Consider the following 17,584-nt stretch of genomic DNA (forward strand, 5'->3'; position numbering starts at 1 on the left):
AGAAATCTTTCTCCTCTCTGGACTGTCATAGGATTTTTTTTAAGTAGTCGGTCAAAAACCATTTAATGAGCACTTACCCTGTGCCAGACACTATACTAGCACCAGGGATACAAAGAAAAATAAAAAGACCCTCTTTCTCAAGGAATTTACATTCTTATTGAACTTTTATAATAGTGATTGATTCATTTCTACTAAGTTATAAACTTTCACAAGTTCCTTGTGAACAGCAAGGAATAGCTTTGCATCCCCCACAGCACTCAACTCTATGCTTTGCACACTGTGGGTACTCAGTAATTGGTTGAATAAATTATGCTAATTAGCACTTCCAAGGAACATTTGCCATCCTTATTAGAACGAAAGTAGGCAACTAACTTCCATAAACACTTTGTCTTTCCCTAGGCTGGATTGCTTGGCATTAGTTTCTTCTTATTTTTTAATCTTAAAAGTTGTTTTATTATTTTCCCGTTATATGTAAAGATAGTTTTCAACATCTGTTTTTATAAGATTTTGAGTTCCAAATTTCTCTCCTTCCCCAAGACAGAAACCATCTGATATAGATTACATATGTACAGTCACATTAAACATATTTCTGCACTAGTCATGTTGTGAAAGAAGAATCAAAACAAAAGGGGAAAACCTCAAAAAAGAAAAAAAACAAAACAAAGTAGAAATAGTATGGTTCAATCTGCATTCGGATTCCACAGTTCTTTTTTCTGGATGAATCCCCTGGAATCGTCTTGGACCACTGAATTGCTGAGAGGAGCCAAGTCCATCACAGTTGATAGTCAAACAGTATTGTTGCCACTGTGTACAATGTTCTCCTGGTTCTAATCACTTCACTCAGCATCGGTCCATTTAAGTCTTTGCAGGTTTTTCTGAAATCTGCCTGTTCATCATTTCTTATAGCACAATAGTATTCCATTGCATTCATATACCACAACTTGTTCAGCCATTCCCCAGCTGATAGGCATTCCTTCAATTTCCAGTTCTTTTTGGCATTAGTTTCAAGTGATTACCTTGTTGACCACAGCATCTCCTTATGTAATGGACTGGAAATTCCCACATTTGGGGACCTGGCTATAAGATTATTGTCCTGTAATTTTTGTCCTGCCCCTAAGGAAGAGATAATATAGTTGGAAATTGTAAATGTTGCAATTTTCATTTAATTATCCTTACCTTTTTTTTTTTTTAGGGCAATGGGGGTTAAGTGACTTACCCAGGGTCACACAGCTAGTGTCAAGTGTCTGAGGTCAGATTTGAACTCAGGTCCTCCTGAATCCAGGGCCTGTGCTTTATCCACTGGGCCACCTAGCTGCCCCCTCTCCTTGCCCTTTGACATAATACATCTCATGAGATGCAAGTAGGCTCTTTGTGTGTGCTGATATAGCTACAGCAAAAGGGATACCAGGACTTGAGTTTGAAGTACTTTTAACACTTAAGGCACTATATACATAGAATGAATCAAGCACTCGACACACCCTCCACCCTTCTTCCCCTACTGGGCACATCTAGGGGAGCTGCTAAATTCATATCTTTGGCAGACAGATGTGGGGATAAGTGCTGTTGCTTCTCAGACTTGAATTTTACAGAATATTTAATTGAAACGCTCAGAAAGAAGGCTTGCCAAGAATATATTGTCTTTGGGACTCATGTTTGCTTTTTTTTTCTCCTTTAGGTTGGCTCTCATCATCTGAAACTTAACCGAGGTTTAGAAGCAAATGCCCCTGCTTTTGACAGGTAGGAATTTTTGTTTTTGTTTATTTTAAGCATTGCATTTTAGCATAATCAGCCTCTTCATTCAGAAAGACAATGACTCAGGGAACAAAACATTGGACTCTGTGCCCTGGATCAGCATTTATCACTGAGTCAGAGGGACACTTTGAGTGGGTCAATATTCTGTGACTCAGTTTTCATTTTTTGTGAAATGACTATTTTATTTGTCAAAGGATTGCCCAGAAGGCAAGTGATAATGATAAAGCAGTACTTTGCAAATAACTAGTATATACGTTCCAATGGGTTGTATAACTATATAAGTAGTATATGCTTTCTAAAATCTTACTGATATAGGGGCAGCTAGGTGGCGCAGTGGATAGAGCACCGGCCCTGGAGTCAGGAGTACCTGGGTTCAAATCCGGCCTCAGACACTTAACACTTACTAGCTGTGTGACCCTGGGCAAGTCACTTAACCCCAATTGCCTCACTAAAAAACAAAACAAAACAAAACAAAACAACAAAAAAAAAAAATCTTACTGATATAGACTAAAGAAAAACACTATCTAAATTGTAGGAATTACACTTTAAGGAAATGGAGTTTAAGAGGTAGTTATGTGGTAAAGTATCTAACAAAACCCACACATTTAGTGCCTCTGTGTAAGACATTGTGCTTAAGAGGAAGAGGCCTATTTCAAAAAGCCTGCTTAAGGATCAGCATTTTATATTTTTGTGACCTTTTAAATTCTCCACTTCATGGTACTGCTATGACAAAGGTGTGTGGAGACTTCAGCAAGAACAAACAATCTTTCCTCTGCCATTGACATTCAGGGGTATACTTGTGAATGGTAATCAACCTTCCCTCATTCATGACTCTCTTTATTTGTTAGCAGTTGCTATTGGAAATATACCTCATAATGAGTTTTCTAAACGTCCCTTTTTTCCCTTTAGGGTATGAAATGTAAGATTGTTATTTTCTTTATGGAAGCAATTTATAGCACTTTTCATTTGAATCCTTGCTGTATTAAGGTGTTCCTCTTTTTTAAATTAACATTTTAAAGCAGAGTAATGAGGAATTTGGCTTAATTGATCCCTTTGGTAACAGATTAGTACAGATTTCATGTAAACAGTTAAACAAAAGCCTCATAATTTTTTGAAGAGAGCTAAACAAATTTCACCATTCTTACAGGGAAGCATAGACTTAATATGAGACATTGCATCCTATAAGCATTGAACTTGGAGTCATGAAGACCTAGGTGGGTTCAAATCCCACTGCAGACATGTATTACCTTTGTGACTCTGGGAAAATCACTTAGCCTCCCTGGATCTCAGTTTCCCTATCTGTAAATTGAGGAGGTTTGACTCAGTACCCTCTAAGGCCCCTTCGGGCTCTAAATCTAAGATCTTCTCATAAATTTCTGGAGGAGGAGTATTGTTCCTTATGTCTTCGTCTTTCATTTGGAATGGTACAGACCTTCCTAAGCATATTGTGACAAGATGTCCCCAAATCTGGTCTTGGGTATAGGGTGACCAGGAGCTGTTAATTTTTCATCTTTTGATGTTTTTAGTGCTGAGAACAGAATTTTTAAAAATCTGGGCTGATTTGGGGAGTGCTTTTTAAAATTCTCTTTTGAAGTTCACATGATCAAATTCTTAGGCTTTTTGGTGTTGCATGTATATTGATATTTGTTTCTTGCCAGCTTGTCAAGGCTATGAAAATAGGCCTACATTGCCCCCCCCCCTTTTAAATGGAGTAGTGGAGGTGGGGGGAATGTTTTGCTAAGGCAAGGCCACCAGTGTTACTGAAATCTGTTGTGGTTTTTTTTTTTTTTTGATGGAGGAGAAAGGTTGTTACTAAAGTTTGGTATGATTTCTGAAAGGGCTGAACCTTGCCTTTATTCTCTTTAGCCCATTTTATCCCTTTGATTGTAACTCCTCAGTTGAAAGGCAACAAGCATTGCCTAGTAGGAAAAATAATACATAGGCATATGAGCTTTCAAGTTCCTCATCTGTACTTTATTACCCATCTCTTGGAGCCTGGGTTTTTTCATCTGTAAAATGGGAATGAGATCATCTGCCTTGGTTGCCTCAAACAGATGTGATAAGGATCAGAAGAGGCGTTTATAAGTGAAAATGTTTTGGAAGCCATTGTCTTGATGTCTTTCAGGCCTGGATACTAGAGTATGTATTTAGTTATTGATCATGCTAATTATACCCTAGTGCATAGAACAGAAATATCACTGATGAGTGTTCCCTAAAACCTCCAAGTCCACTAAAAAACTTTGTTATCAAGTTATATACAGTGCCCCACCCCCAGCTCCCCAAAGAGAAAATTCTGACCACTAAGGCTGTTTGCCAGGGACATAAATTTTCTTTCTTTTTTTTTTTTCTTTTGTTTGTTTTTTTGTTTTGTTTTGGTTTGGGTTTGGGTTTTTGTTTTGTTTTTTTGGTGAGGCAATTGGGGTTAAGTGACTTGCCCAGGGTCACACAGCTAGTAAGTGTCAAGTGTCTGAGACCGGATTTGAACTCAGGTCCTCCTGAATCCAGGGCCGGTGCTCTATACACTGGGCCACCTAGCTGCCCCAGGGACATACATTTTCATTCACTCTGGGCCTGGAATCGTAGGCTTCTCTATCCTTTCAGCTCTAGAGTCAGCAATGAATGGAGAGCCGGCCAGGCAATAAAACTTTTGTCTTATTGATCCTATTGAATATATGAAAAAGGAAGGAAGGAAATAGGGTTGCAGGAAGTGAGGAAAGGAGAGAGGAAGAAAAAAGGAAGGAAAGAAGGAAGGAAGGAAAGAAGAAACGTAGAAGAGTAGGTCTATTTAATCCTGATTCAATTAATTTTTTCCCTATGGATATAAAAATATACCTTACACTATTATGAAAATTTCAGTTGTCTTTTTTTTTTAAACAAAAGAAAGTCAATGGTAAAGAACAAATATTTGTGTTTAAGGCCTTGTATTTTCTTTTTTTTTTCTTTTTTTTCTTTTTTTTTAAGGCCTTGTATTTTCATTGTCTGTTTGGAAGTTTCACTGGTACCTTTTCTTGACTGAAGTCAGTGTTTTTCTAGATTATGGAAATAGGGTCCTGGACTTTTGTGAATTCGTTGGTCTAGGGAACTCCTGTTGGGGTAAGGAATTCCCAGGTAAGGAGATTACCTCAGCCAACATAGTTTGCCCTTCTCTGCAGAAGGTTGCCTAGGGCAGGGTTTCTTAAACCTTTTCTACTCATGACCCCTTTTTTCTTTTCTTTTCTTTTTTTGGGTGAGGCAATTGGGGTTAAGTGACTTGCCCAGGGTCACACAGCTAGTAAGTGCCAAGTGTCTGAGGCTGGATTTGAACTCAGGTCCTCCTGAATCCAGGGCCAGTGCTCTATTCACTGCACCACCTAGCTGCCCCTCATGACCCCTTTTTGCCCAAGAAATTTTTATGCAACCCCGGGTACATAGGCATATAAAATAGGTATACATAACCTTTTACTGTTGCCAATCTTTTCATGACCCCAACCTTCAGTTATGTGACCCTATTCTGACTCACAGTTTAAAGACATGCGGCCTTGAGCACTGAGAGGAGAGGTTAAGTAACTGGCCCTGGTGTCACTTGCGTAGCATGGATTGGTCTAGCTTCACAACCAGCTCTCAGTCATCTTTACCAGGGCTTCTTCACCTCTTTTGTGTCAGGGGCCTCTTTAGCAGTCTGCTGAAGCCTCTGGACCCCTTCTGAAAATAATGGGTTTTGCCTTACATTCATTATAGAAGGGAGTGCTAAATTTCAGTAAGAGGTTAGTGAAAATTAAGATGTAATTTTTTTAACAAAAAAAATATGCTTCATTCTGTATTCAGAAAGACCTATTTGTTTGTTTGTAGGGCAATGAGGGTTAAGTGACTTGCCCAGGGTCACTCAGCTAGTAAGTGTCAAGTGTCTGAGGCCGGATTTGAACTCAGGTCCTCCTGAATCCAGGGCCGGTGCTTTATCCACTGCACCACCTAGCTGCCCCTGTAATTTTTTTTTTCTAATCTAAATTCACTGACCCTCAAAAATCTATCCAAGGACTCTATACAAGGGTCTGTGGACCCCAGGTTAAAACCCATTCTCTAGACCCCTCTCTTAAACTTAGGGATTATAGCCGTTCCCCCCCCCCCCCTCTCCATTTTCTAAATTGAGAAGAATGCAGACATCAGGCAGGATAAGTGATTGGAGTTTAATTTGTTTTTTTTTCTCCAATATATATTTTAATTTAATTTATTAAATATTTTCCAATTACATATAACATTTTTTAAAAATCTTGAGTTCAAAATTCTATGTCATCCCTCCCTCTTCCTTGAGAAGGTAAACAATTTGATGTTAAACATATTTACATATTAGCCATGTTGCAAAAGAAAGCACAGACAAAACACACCAAGGAAATATAGTAAAAAATATTCTTCAGTGTACACAGAGCAACCATTGGAGTTTAATTTGAAAAGATTTCAATGCTGATCTAATTTTGTGTTCATAATGCCAATAATGGGGTATGGAAGTATGAGCTTGGCATTTATGGCTACCTAGTCATTGAGATTCAGGGCAGCTACTCCTGCTTTACTTGAAACATGTTAGTAAATTAGTAGTACCAGTTAAAAAACAGCCCACTAATATCAAGCCTAATCCCCACTTGCCCCACCATGCGGTGTCTTGGTCAGGGTCGTATTTTTATAGATTGATATTTGGTGCACTTTCTGCAAATATGTCACATGTGTTGTTGTGTCTGAGAGTGACATGGACCCCGATACCGCTGACAAGCACTTGAGGAGCCTGTTTGCCCTCATCAGACCCTCTCTTCCCATCCTGGGGCTTGGATAACATCCATTGTCCTAGGAGAGCAGTGCCCAACCAGGGCAGCTGGTCTTGTTTCATTGGTGAAATGGCATCATCATGCTGCTGCTGTTACAGGCATATGATGCTTCTGAAAGAGCAGTATGGAAAGCAAGTGATCGTTAACCTGTTGGGAAGCAGAGGAGGAGAGGAGGTGCTCAACAGAGCCTTTAAGGTAAACCATTTTGTTCAGCTGCTGGCTTCTCAAGGCCTCCCCTTCTGCTCCTCCACACCGCGGGGCTCCAGTGGGTGGGTGGAACAGGGAGAGGGATTTGGCGGCAGCCCTCCGGTACAAGTGGTGGGAAAGAGACTTCCAACAAGGTAGGTGGTTCCCTCCGGTTCTACCTCTCTCCCATGGGTTCTGGGGAGAGGTAACTCTTATCTAACTAGCCATTCATTTAGCAAGCATCTATTAAGCTACCAAGCACTCTGCCTTGCAAAGATGGGCACTCCATATGCAGAAACAACAATGAAACAATCCATCCTGAACTCAGGGTGGGAATTCTTTTGTTTGGTGAGTTTTTCTATAAGGTGTTTTTCTCTAGAACATGATAAATGGCTCTCTAATTTCAAGCTTTAATTTTTTTCCAGAGGTTTAGTGAAATGCGAGTTGACTTTATGTTTCCATAGATGAGATGCAAGGCAGTTGCTAATATACATTGCTACGTATTCTTAATGATTCTTCCTCCAGTCAACTGATGTATTTAAAGTAAACTTGGCTGAGCTGATGTCACAAGAGAGCCTTTCCCTATCTCCAGCTTCACCCTCATCCAGGTCACCCAGCTAGAGGTGACAGTGTCCTTCTTACTGCTTTCTCACAGTCATTTTCCAAAATGAAAATCCCAAGAGAGAGAGGGGGTGGGGGTGGGAAAGGAAGATGTCACTCTGCACATTGGCTTCTCTTCCCTTGTCTCTAATCCTTGTTAGAAAATGCCTTCTATTCCTTTCCTCCTGTCAGGTGACTTGTGTCCCACCTTCAAAAGTATGGCTGCTTTCCTTTCCCTTCCTGGGCCGGTCCAGGATTACTGCACAGTTACTAAGACTGTATTTGTGTCTTTGAGGCAGTCCATCTTGGCTTGGCCATGCAATAAAGTTAAATGACTTCCTTGTCTATTGCTCTCTCTGCAGCTCTAAAACTTTCACACTTAAGCTTGCTCCTAACGAACATCCATTTGTCACTGGTCTCTTGAATGGTGGAGCTTCTCTTGTGCAAAGCTGCCTTGCCCTGCTCACGCTTAATTTTCAGGAAAGATGAGAGGAGGCAGCCTTGGGTGAGCCACTTTACATGACCATGACAGATGAGTTCCCTCCTCGTTACCCCTGGCTTTCCATTGGCGTAAGATGAAGATCAAGACTGTTTGCCTCTTACGTCCTTGAGAGGCTGTTGGGGTCCTCCGAGGAAAAGAAATGAATGCCTAAAGGTTGTTACAATCCAGCCTTCTGTTATTGCCCTACAACCTTCCCATCATGTTATAGGATCATGAGATTTAAGAGTTGGAAGGGACTCTTATATTCATCTAGTTCTGCCACCTCATTTTACAGGTGAAGAAACTGAGGTCCTCACAAGCAGGAAGTAGCCGTGCTAGGACTTGAACCCAGACCCTTCAACACAATGTTCTCTTTTCAATCTACCACACAGTTTCCTCTGCTGCTACTTGTAGGTATTTCTTCCCTAGAGAAGAAAAATCCAGGACTTTTAATTTTTTTTTTAAAGTATGCTTCAGTCTATGTTCAGTCAATATCAGTTCCTTCTTTGGAGGTGGATAGTATGTTTCATCAATAGTCTCTTGGGATTGTCTTGGATCATTGTATTGCTGAGAATAGTTAAGTCATTCACAGTTCTTCATCAAACAATATTGCTGTCACTGTGCTCAAAGTTCCCTTGGTTAACTTCACTATGTATCAGTTCACTTATAGCACAATAACATTCCTTCAAAATCATAGACCACAGCTTGGTTAGCCATTCCCCAATGGATGGGCATCCCTTTGATTTCCAATTCTTAGCCACCACAAAAAGAGTCGCTATAAATATTTTTGTACAAATGGGTCCTTTTCTCTTTTTGGGGATGTCTTTGGGATATAATAGACCGAGAAGTTGGATTGCTGGATCAAAGGGTGTGCACAGTGTTATAACCCTGTAAGCACAGTTCTAATTGGTCTCCAGCATGGTTCAGTCCATTTACAACTCCACCAACCATGGATTCAGGGCTTATTTTAAACCAAAGACAAATCTCTGTTGACCAAGAGCTTTTCTTTTTTTTTTTTTTTTAGTGAGGCAATTGGGGTTAAGTGACTTGCCCAGGGTCACACAGCTAGTAAGTGTTAAGTTGTCTGAGGCCGGATTTGAACTCAGGTACTCCTGACTCCAAGGCCAATGCTCTATCCACTGCGCCATTAGCTGCCCCGACCAAGAGCTTTTCAAAGTGAAAAGATACACAACAAATCTCTATTAGGGAGCGGAAGAAAGATAGAGCTCTAAGGAAACCACAGGCATCATGACATCTGGTGAACAGGAGCAGAGTCCAGGCTGCATGCTCGCCCTGCTTTGTTTGCAAACTCTGTGCCTGATGGCTGGCTGTTTTATTAGCACTAACCTGGGAGTCGGGTAACCCAAGTTCAAGTTTACTAACTGTGTGACTAAGGCAAATTCCTTAATCTCTTTGAACCTCAGTTTCTTTACCTGTAAAATGGGGGTGGGGGTGGATTAAGTGATTTCTAAGATTTCGTACAGCTCTAATGTTCCGTGAATATTCTGGTGTAGAGACTTTCTGGTGGACAGTTGTATTTGGCCAGACCTGCTTTTCCTGTCTCGTTTGTTGCTAATAGCAACAAATGAACTGTTTTTTGTTTTTGTTTTTTTTCTCTCCTCCCCCCCCCCGCCCTTTTTTATTGGCAATACAACTTTTATAGAAGAAGAAGAAAAAAAAGCCCAACTCATTTTTTCTTTTCCTTCCACATGGAAAGTGGTGGTATTTTTGACCGAGGGCATTTTTCAGCTGGTGTAAGTATTCTTCAGATGCCAGGATGTCCAGATACCAGCCCTCTTCAGATATCAACCCTCCTTTTGGTAAAGTATGAATGAGAAGGAGCTAGAAATGTTGTAGAGGGCTTGCTATCAGATAGTGAAGGTGCTGATGAAATCCTGTGGAAAGAACATTAGGCTGGGGGTCAGGAGGCCTGGGTTCTTGTCCCCACTTGGCTGATAATTAGGTGTGCCCCCTTAGCTCGGTCAGTGTGTCTCTCTCCAAGCCTCATCTGTAAAATGAAGGATTGAGTCAGTAATTCTCTAATGTTCCTTCTAACTCTGACTTCCACTCTTGACTGGACAAATGCTAAATATCCACCTATCGTGAAGACACTGAAAGTCTAGAGGAAGATCCCATTGGCCTAGGGGTAATACACGAGCTTCTTGTAATCCCGGTTCTGTGGCCACTTAGCACAGCCTATCCATTTGCTGTGAGCCAGGGTGTTTGGGTAGCAGGAGCTGTGCCAGGGATGGGATATGGTATATGAGGCGCACCAGGACTTGAGCCTTGAAGGACCAGACCTGTTGTTATCACCACCTGCCCTGCTGTCCCACCTCTTACTGTTTGGCCTCTGCTGGACCTCCCCTCTTGGTTCGTCACTGTGGGACACCTGGGGCTAGCCAGAGGGTAACTGTGGGACTTGCAGCTTCTCAGTGTACAGAGATGCTCATCACACTTCCTCCTTAAGTCAAGATGTGAATGGTTCCCAGGGAAACAGCTGTTATGAATAGAGCGGCAACACATCTCAATACTTGGTGGACCTGCAGCCCTTGTGCTATTTGAAGAATAGAGCAATAGCACCCTTCCTTGCTTACTTTATTTGTTGGCATAGAGATCTGGGGGAGGACGTGATGTTTGTTACTGCGCGTGGGCCACAGATGGTGACCATGGGAAGCTTTGCTTCACTCTTGCTTTAAGTGAACCTTTTGCCCTTTCAGGAAGCGTGCTTTTTGTGTGCTGTTGTCTTTTTCTTTGCTATTTTCCTTCTGTTCTTCCTTCTCAAGGGCTGGACTGATAAATTACTTTATCCATCATGAGCTTTAAGACTAACCTAATCTAACCAATTATGTGGTAAGCCACATGAAAACCCCAAGCAGTAAATGGAAATATGCAGTCATCTCTCTTTTTTCTCCTCCCCTCTCACCCTGCTTCCCTTCCTCAGAAGTTGCTTTGGGCCTCTTTCCATGCTGAAGACACACCTATGATAAATTTTGACTTCCATCAACTTGCCAAAGGAGGGAAGATAGAAAAATTGGAAAATCTGTTGAGGCCCCAATTAAAGTTACACTGGGATGAATTTGATGTTTTTGCTAAGGGCGAGAATGTAAGTCCATGGTGAGTGTCCCAATGTTTGCTTCTTTTTTGTAGGTTGGGAAAGAGATGTTTGACATTCTGTTCCCTTTATAGTAGGGCTTTTTGGTTCTTCTGGGCCATTCATTTTTCAAAATGGTTTTCTTCTCCATACCAATTGTATCACTTAGAATTTGGGGTGCTACCACCTGCACATTTTGGATTCTGGTCTTCTCTTGACAAAATTTGGTGGTATCTCTGTGTTTTTTATTGTTTCTAAGTCATCTCTGGATGACTTATAAAAGAAGACAGCTATCATGTGTAAATATATTTATACGTGTATGGATGCTATATATGTGTAAGTATATAAATGATATTATATACATAAATATATGAAATACATATAATATAAAGAGTTACACACCTTTTAAAAAATAATGAATTTTGACACATAACAAATAGAACTATACCCATATTCAAAGAGGAACAGAAAAAGAGAATTAGATATGAAACCATGAGTCTCTATTACATACAGCTTTGTGGGTTTTTTTTAAAAGTCTATAACATTTAATAGCATAGCATATGGCCACCTTTTTGATAGATGTGTTATTTTGATTTGCAAGTGTCAAACCACAGACTGTCTGACCCCAATTCTAACATTTGGCAGAACAGGTTTAGGAAAGAGAGTTCTGTAATGGGTTAAAATAATTTCAAGAGACACAGTTTAGGGGTAAGCTTATCAGCAATTTATCAATCTTGTAAGGGATTGACAAAGTGGCTCCTTAACCTCTGTCCATCTAAAGAGGCTGAGTGGCTACTTTTTTTGGTTTCTATCCCTTTTTGATAAAAGGCAGATTATTATACATCAATTAGATCTAACTGGTTAACCTAATTAAAGGTTAGTGTAAAAAACATCAGGTTAAAGGACTAAGAATCCTATATAAGGTAATCAATTCAAGGAATTCAGATGCCACACAGACTGAGCCAGCATGCTTGCTTCTTCTGTCTGGGTGTGGTCTTGAGAGGGACATCAAGTTTGACTTAAGGCATTTAATAAAAAGGGGGGGGGATCTGAAGTTCCCCATGATATTAGTCATTAATAATTATTTCTCACAGGTCATGAGATTAAGGCACAGGGCTGAATCCAGCACCATATTGTTCAGGGAGGAATGAAAACCCTCCTTTCTAGAAACTTAAGTTTTGACTGGGTTCTGTAGAATTTAGAAAGCTGTTAATTCATATGCTTTGGCTATTACTCAAGCAATCAGTAGTGACTAAGGCCCTACCAGCATGCATTCCAAGGGTCTGGGTTGGGATGATGGGGCTACAGAAGGTTGTCTTCCTCTCCTCCCCTCTCAAATTTAAGACCCTTTCCTAAGTGAACTGCTGCTATAAACTGGACTTTGTAACTATTGTGTTTTGTTTTTTCCATCATTTGTTCAGTTTTCAAAAAGGTACCTTGCGAATGAATTGTCTGGACTGCTTGGATCGAACAAACACTGTACAGTGCTTTATAGCCCTTGAGGTCAGTCCCCTGTTGTTACAAGATTTTGTGTTATCTATGTGTTATTTTGCTTCTAGTCCAAAGGCAACCATTGTTGGATTCCTTGGGACCAGAGTAAAGATAAGCTGATTTATCCGGTCCTTTGGCTAACTGTAAAGGGGTGATAGAGGGTGAAATGGGGATGGTAGTAAGTGGTCAGGAAGGGACTGAAGATATTTAAAGAGACTAATTTCAGTATCATCTGTGATTTGGAAGTATGTCCATATGTCAGTCTGTGGTTTTGTTGCTGTCTCTTATCTTTCTGTCTTCCTTCCTTTCTTTCCTTCTGAATTTCCATATATCTTATAGGATATAAAAAAGAGGTTTGTAAATTAATCTCTGTTACATACAACTTGCTTTTGTCTTAAAATATATACCTATTCAGCATGTAATTTTTAAAGCTAACCTGTTCATTTGTGATTACTTTTGGTCTTTTTTCAGTTCACTTCTATGCATTTTTTAAAAAAAGTGTTTCACTGACATTTTTCTTTCTTTTCTTTTCCTTTTGACTACCCTATCTCTGTCCTATCTCCTTCCTCCTCCTCCTCCTCCTCCCCCTCTGCCCCCCATTGAGGAAAAAGAAAAGAGATACATTATAACATATGCATGATCAAACATAACCAATTCCCACATCCACTGTGTCTGAAAATGCGTGTTTTATTCGACACTTTGAGCTGGCACCTCTCACTTGCAGTCCCTTCCAAATGGACTTGAGAACCAATAACTCTGGTTAAGCTATTGTTTTGCTAAGTTCTGTTAAGCAGAGGAAATGTGTCTGCCTGAGCTGACCAAATATCTTGGAACCAGAAAATTGGAATCTTCTGCCTTTTGCATTCCACCCACATAAATGTGACCTTGGTCAAATTGTCAAGAATAGAGCTTATTATTTTCCCTCCAAACCCATTCTCCTTTCTGACTAAACTTCCTGTTTATGGCACTGACACTTACTAGTCTTCTAGGTTTGAAATTTTATCATTACCTTTCTTTTTCCTCACCTGCTCTATTTACCAAGTCCTGTTGATTCTACTTGCTGAATCTCTGTTGCATCTACTGCCCTTCTCAATTTTTTAATTTTTTTTTTTTTTTTGCGGGGCAGTTGGGTTTAAGTGACTTGCCCAGGTCACACAGCTAGTAAGTGTTAAGTGTCTGAGGCCAGATTTGAACTCAGGTCCTCCTGAATCCAGGGCTGGTGCTCCATCCACTGCACCACCAAACTGTTTCGATAGCCTTGTAACTGTTCTTTCCTATCTCCCTACCTTCTTCATGGATAGCTTGGGTCATGTCAGGCTTTTTTTTCTTTCTTTTGCGCAGGGCAATTGTGAGGGTTAAGTGACTTACCCAGGGTCACACAGCTAGTGTCAGGTGTGAATCCAGGGCTGGTGCTTTATCCACTGCACCACCTAGCTGCCCCTCATGTCAGACTTAAATTGCTCAAGAATCATCAGTGGTTCCCTATCACGTGCCAACTAAATTTCAAAATCACCAGATAGTCAAAAGACTCCCCAGTTTGGCACCACCCTACCTTCACAGCCTTGTCTCATGTTACTCCCTTTCATGTATTTTGTGTTCTAACTAGACCCAACCATTCTGTCTCACAAATACACCTTATGCCTGCCTGCCTCCATGTCTTTGTTTTATACTGGTGACTGACCCATACCTTTCTCCCCATTGAATTCCTTGTTTTTATTGTTATTGTTGAGTCGGTTCAGTAATCTCCAACTCTCTGTGATCCCATTTGGGATTTTCTTGGCAAAGATACTGGAGTGGCTTGACGTTTCCTTTTCCAGTTAATTTTGCAGATAAGGAACTGAGGCAAACAAGATGAAGTGATTTGCCCAGGGTCACACATGTAAGTTAGTGTTTGAAGCCAGATTTGAACTCAGATCTTCCTGAGTCTAGGCCCAACGTTCTGTCCACTGCACAACTTAGCTACCTGTCCTTTAAAGTTCAACACAAATGCTACCTTCACTATGAAGCTTCCTTAGTCCATCCTGTAAGTAATGACTGTTCTGCTCAGAACTTATATTACATCGGCCTCAAACACTTGACACTTACTAGCTGTGTGACCCTGGGCAAGTCACTTAGCCCTCATTGCCCTGGGCAGGGGGGAGAGGGGGGGACTTATATAACAAATTCTGTTGATTCTACTTCCTGAAGTAGTCTCTTCTTCCTTCCTGTGTTATGGTTATCTGTATACATGCATTATCCAACTAGACTGAAAACTCTGAGTGAAAGGACCTTTTCTTATCTAAAATTTCTGTATCCCCTAACACCATAATCAATACTCTACATATAATAGGCACTTACTAAATTTGCTTGATTGAATCAAAGCCAGTCTTTCACTCTCCTTTTATTCATTTCTTATTAAGGTTCTTCACTTACAACTAGAGCGCTTGGGACTGAATTCAAAGCCAGTCATTGAACGCTTTGTGGAATCATACAAAGCCATGTGGTCTCTTAATGGTCACAACCTGAGCAAAGTCTTTACAGGCAGCCGGGCACTAGAAGGGAAGGCCAAGGTAAGAAGTGGTCTCACAGCTCAGCCAGAACATGCTTTTCATGAGTCCAAAGCCTGATGGGAATGCCTTGCGTACCTCCTTAGAGCACTTGTTTGTTTTAGGTGGGGAAACTCAAGGATGGGGCCCGGTCTGTATCTCGAACCATCCAGTCCAATTTCTTTGATGGAGTGAAGCAAGAAGCCATCAAGCTGCTGCTGGTTGGGGATGTCTACAAGGACGAGTATGCTGACAAAGGGAGGATGCTTATGGACAGCACGGCTCTTTTAGGTAACCAGTCCCAGGCCTTCTTACATAGATGCAGGTGGTGACCCACCCTAAGGAGAAAGTGAACAAAACCATCAGGCTTCTTGACGGATAAAACCCAGGATCCAGGCCTCATGAGTAAGAGCTTCAGTTAATTAGCTTAATAATTGGATAGAATAGGAAGCTGGCCCGGAATTGAGTAGCAGGAGATTAGACTGAATTGCAACAATGACTCTCCTAAATCCCCAGATAATATACTGAAGTTTGGGGGTTGTTTTTGGTCCAGACCTGTGATCTCTATAGGAAATTCCTAGTAGGAAAAATTCCTACAACAATGGATGATTAAATGGGAAAAACCCCAACAACCAACCATTATTTAAACAGCTCAGCAACCCTGTAGGTTACTGTCTTTTTTAAATTAACTATTTCATTTCCTCCCAATTACATGTAAAAACATTTTTCAACATTTGTTTGAAAAATTTTCAGTTCCAAATTCTCTCCTTCCCTCCCCACCCCCTCATTGAGAAGGCAAGCAATTTGATATGGGTTAGACATGCAAAACTTATTTCCATATTAGTCATCTTGTAAAAGAAAACACAGACCAAAATAAAAACCCAAGAAAAATGAAGTTTAAAAAAAAAGTATGCTTTGATCTTTATTCAGACTCCATCAGTTCCTTGCAGCTTTTACTGTCTTAGAAGATTGTCTGGGGGCACTGAGAGTTTAATTGGCTTGCCCAACTGCACGTAGAGCCAGGATGTTTCAGAGCCAGGATTTGAACCCAAGTCTTTCTGACTCCAAGGCCAGCCTTGGTACCTGTTATACCACCCTGCTTCTCCCAAAATGAGTAAAAGGCTATAAAGAGGCCTCTAGAATCCTGAATTCTTCTAACTAGGATAATTACCAGCCTCCTGATCCGTTCAGTGATGGTCCCATGAGAAGCACCCTTCACTGCTACTCACCTGCTTTGGATTCCTTTGTTATACCATAGGGACTAAAACATCTAATAGGCTTTTTCTTTTTCACTTGTTTTAAAAAGTTCAGTTATAGGGGCAGCTAGGTGGTGCAGTGGATGGAGCACTGGCCCTGGAGTCAGGAGGATCTGAGTTCAGATCCAGCCTCAGACACTTGACACTTACTAGCTGTGTGACCCGAGGCAAGTCACTTGACCCCAATTGCCTCACTAAAAAAAAAGTTCAGTTATATAAATGTAACTTTTCATGTTTCTGTGAATCCATTGTTTCACGGGTTAAGCTCTGGAAGCCCTCTTATGCTTTCTTTCTGTGTGATTCTTGTCCACACGTTCACTGTAAATCTTCCCAGAGGATTCACTCAACACACCAGAGGTCTTTGTCTTGTCCTTTTCATATTCTGGAGGTACCAGAGAGCCACGAGGACTGTCCATCTGTTGTCTTTCATGCTCCCTACAGGACTAGGTTACTTCTGCTCACCCAAGTCTTCCATTATGCCTCTTCTCATCCAATATTAATCAACCAAATTTATGTATTAAATACCTGCAATGGGCCAGGCACTATGATGGAAATAGTGATTTGACTTCTGTTCCAGGGCTGAAGAATTGGGGGAGGGGGGAGGAGGAAATAGCAAAAAGGTGACCCAGGATGGAAGATAAAGTATAGCTCAGCTGAAAAGAGAATATTGAATGAATGAATGAGCATTTATTTAGCCCTTACTTTGTACTGTGCTAACTGCTAGGGATATGATAGTGACAATCCTTGTTCTCAAGATATAATACATAATGCATATAACGGCCTATTCAACACATTCACCAGTCAAGACAGGGCAGACACCAGGATGGGAGTCCCAGAGCTGAGAGGGTTAATTCTCCCCAGGGCCTGGGTTTTAGCAGAGGAGAGATTGGAACCCCAGGTCTTTGACTCCACATCCATTGCTCATTCACCTTGGTGTGACACATTCCTTTTTTTCAGAGGCAGTGGCAGACACCCTTGGTAAACTGATTTTATTCGTTTAGTGACTTTTTGAGTACATGTGGACTTCTGGGCTTTAAATAATATCCTAGGATCATTAGAATCAGAGTTATCAGGGAGCCTGAAAAACAAAACTTTGATTGCAAGGAAATTGAGGTACACAGAGGTTGAGTGATTTACTCCATGTCACACAAGCAGTTGGTGGCAGGGCTGGTTCAGTCATTTTTCAGTCATGTCTGAGTCTTCATGGCCCCTTGTGGGGTTTTTTTGGCAAATATACTGGAGTGGTTTGCCATTTCCTTCTCCATTTTATAGGTGAGGAAACTGAGACAAACAGGATTAAGTCACTTGCCTGCAGTCACACAGCTAGTAAGGGTCTGAGGTTAGATTTGAACTCAGGAAGATGAGTTCTAGTTCCCACTCTACCACTAACTGATCTGAGTTCAAAACCT

General features: G+C 40.9%; 1 protein-coding gene across 6 annotated transcripts in view; it reads left to right on the forward strand.

Moving 5' to 3' along the window:
* SYNJ2 (synaptojanin 2) overlaps positions 1–17,584 on the forward strand; it is a 150,781-nt gene that overhangs the window by 85,131 nt on the left and 48,066 nt on the right. For all 6 annotated transcript variants that reach the window (XM_044000382.1, XM_044000383.1, XM_044000385.1 and 3 more), the window contains 6 exons: positions 1,676–1,737; positions 6,644–6,740; positions 10,754–10,926; positions 12,325–12,406; positions 14,794–14,943; positions 15,045–15,210. In XM_044000382.1, coding sequence (XP_043856317.1) covers positions 1,676–1,737; positions 6,644–6,740; positions 10,754–10,926; positions 12,325–12,406; positions 14,794–14,943; positions 15,045–15,210 — 730 coding nt within the window. The remainder of the gene's footprint in view (positions 1–1,675; positions 1,738–6,643; positions 6,741–10,753; positions 10,927–12,324; positions 12,407–14,793; positions 14,944–15,044; positions 15,211–17,584) is intronic.

Source organism: Dromiciops gliroides, chromosome 4 (assembly GCF_019393635.1).
Source record: "Dromiciops gliroides isolate mDroGli1 chromosome 4, mDroGli1.pri, whole genome shotgun sequence".
NCBI lineage: Eukaryota > Metazoa > Chordata > Mammalia > Microbiotheria > Microbiotheriidae > Dromiciops > Dromiciops gliroides.